Raw genomic sequence first — 2170 nt, 5'->3', positions numbered from 1 at the left:
TTCAGATACAATTCTTAAAAATAGATTTCAGCATCTGAAACTGAACATTTTCATATCTGTGAAACACATTTTTCAGAAACTCCTAAATATAAATATGTTGTATCTGTGAAAATGTGTATTTTTGAAATTACTGAAGACCCAATCTATGTTTAATCTTAATGTTTATGCTTATATTCTTGTTTTTCTTCTTTTTTTAAATTTTATTTAAATTGTTGCTGCAGTACAATTTTCTATCTTTTACTCCCATCCCAACCCACCCACCCAACCCTCCCCTTCTCCCTCCCATTTCCACCCTATACTGATATTCTTAGATTTTGAAAACCATATAAGTTCAAACTTTGCCAACAGTATCTTAATGCTCAGAATTTGCTGCTAAGGTTTTTTTTGTTTAGCTTTTTTTTTTTTTTTCTCATTCCTCTCTTTAAGCCTTTTAAATACATTATACAGATCTTTTCTGGTTTATTTTCATTAAACTATACACTCTATGCAGGACCAGATAGAGGTGTCTTTTAATGTGATTTAAAAGCTAATGAAGTAAAATTATTTAAAGCAATCAATACATAATAAAGTTACTTTATCCAGGCCATAGTCATTTCTAGTATCAGCTTTATTTACGCAATGAATCTCTGAGGGAATGTCACCTCCTCAGGGTACCATGTGTATCTAAAACAGAATCATGTGTGCCCCACCCCCCCACCAACATACACAGTCTTTATCCTTTTGCTTGGTGTTCTTTTTCTCTGTAGCAATTTATCTTCATCTGACACAGTACATATTTCGTTTGTTAATGGATTCTAGGCCTGTGTTCTCAAACTTGCTCTGATTTATTTACTGATGTATCCTTAACTCCTCCAGTAGTAGCTGGCACACTTTAGGTCTTAATTGGAGCTTAAATAAAAATACTCCAAAGAACCTAGAAATTACCTTGGGCTCCGAATGGCTATTTAATAAGCGGATTTACTAGTGGTACAGAAACACATTGATTACAAGACATCTACAAGTCCGATATTTTTTCTAGCCCTTTCCTCCTTTAACATGATAATTAAAGCTAACTGGCCTGGGAGTAACTTCTGTCTATCAACCTTCCATCAGTGAAGATGTTTCAGAGAGAATAATACAATTACCAGTGAGCAAAAGGCGGGGGCACGGAAGGAAAAAAGTTAATCGGTAGCTTCAGTGGGGCATTCCGCGGCTAAATGACCATACTCCCCACAGCAGTAGCACTTGACGTCCTTTTTCTTGGTGCAGTTGATGGCCACATGGCCGGTCTCGCCACACCGGTAGCATTTGATTTGTGGGCAGTCTTTCTGAATGTGACCAAGTTCACCACAAGTGTAGCACTTTTGCTCTTCTGGATGGTCACAGTCACGAGCAAGATGGCCAGGTCTGCCACAAGCGTAACAGCACAGTTCTCTCACGTGCTTAGGCTTGACACAGTCTTTGGCGATGTGACCACTTTTCCCACAGTTGTAGCAGATGTCCTCGAGAAAGTCACAGTCCCTAGCATGATGACCAGACTCACCACAGCGGTAACAAAAGTCAGTTAGGGTGGTGGAACTGCACTGAGAACCTCTGCCACGGCCTCTAGCTCTGCGTCCTGGAGCTTGTCCTCCTCTACGGCATCCCTGGGCCCCGTAGCCAGAGCGTCCACAGCTGAAGTATTCCTTACTGCTCATGGCTGCAGTGAGATCTTCTAGTGAGCCAGTACACCACTGCCCCGGAGGCCCTGCCGCAGCTCCCCTTGGTGTGGCTTAGAAAGGAGTAGCTGTTTTTCTCTAGGAGACTCAGGACGTCACACTAGGTTTACGTATAGCGCCATTCATGCGTCACAGCCGTTCCAACTGCCATTCCTTCCTGACTTTCTAACTGTCCCCGAACCAAAACCACGGAAGTGGTGTTTTCCGTTTTTTAAAAATAAAACCTTGAGTCATTAACTTTGAGCTCGATTCCTTCCCTGTTCAGAAAATGTGCCCTGTAGGATTTATTATAATTAAGACTTAGACTTTCTTTGTGGTCTACTTAGCAGAAGACCAGTTTTTATGTATGTGCTATGGACATAGGAAAAATATATGTGAGATGTATCTAATCCAGTAAATAAAAGAAACAAATTATAACAAATAACCTATTTTTTCTTTTGAAAAAATAAAATACACTAACCACTGGAAGCCAA

At 40.1% G+C, this 2170-nt stretch overlaps 1 protein-coding gene across 1 annotated transcript; it reads right to left on the bottom strand.

The window, feature by feature from the left end:
• Positions 1–723: 723 nt before the first annotated feature.
• Positions 724–1722, bottom strand: ZCCHC13 (zinc finger CCHC-type containing 13). Its single transcript, XM_045839420.1, has one exon. The coding sequence runs from the start codon at positions 1674–1676 to the stop codon at positions 1161–1163; it is 516 nt and encodes a 171-aa protein (XP_045695376.1). The 5' UTR covers positions 1677–1722; the 3' UTR covers positions 724–1160.
• Between the last annotated feature and the right edge of the window lie 448 nt (positions 1723–2170).

This window comes from Phyllostomus hastatus, unplaced genomic scaffold (genome assembly GCF_019186645.2).
Source record: "Phyllostomus hastatus isolate PE091 unplaced genomic scaffold, TTU_PhHast_1.1 phas_contig_30, whole genome shotgun sequence".
NCBI classification, from domain to species: Eukaryota; Metazoa; Chordata; class Mammalia; order Chiroptera; family Phyllostomidae; genus Phyllostomus; species Phyllostomus hastatus.
This window is presented reverse-complemented; position numbering and strand designations above follow the sequence as displayed.

Excerpts from the sequence above, each read along its gene's own strand:
- ZCCHC13 (XM_045839420.1), bottom strand. The coding sequence starts at position 1,676 with ATGAGCAGTAAGGAATACTTCAGCTGTGGACGCTCTGGCTACGGGGCC.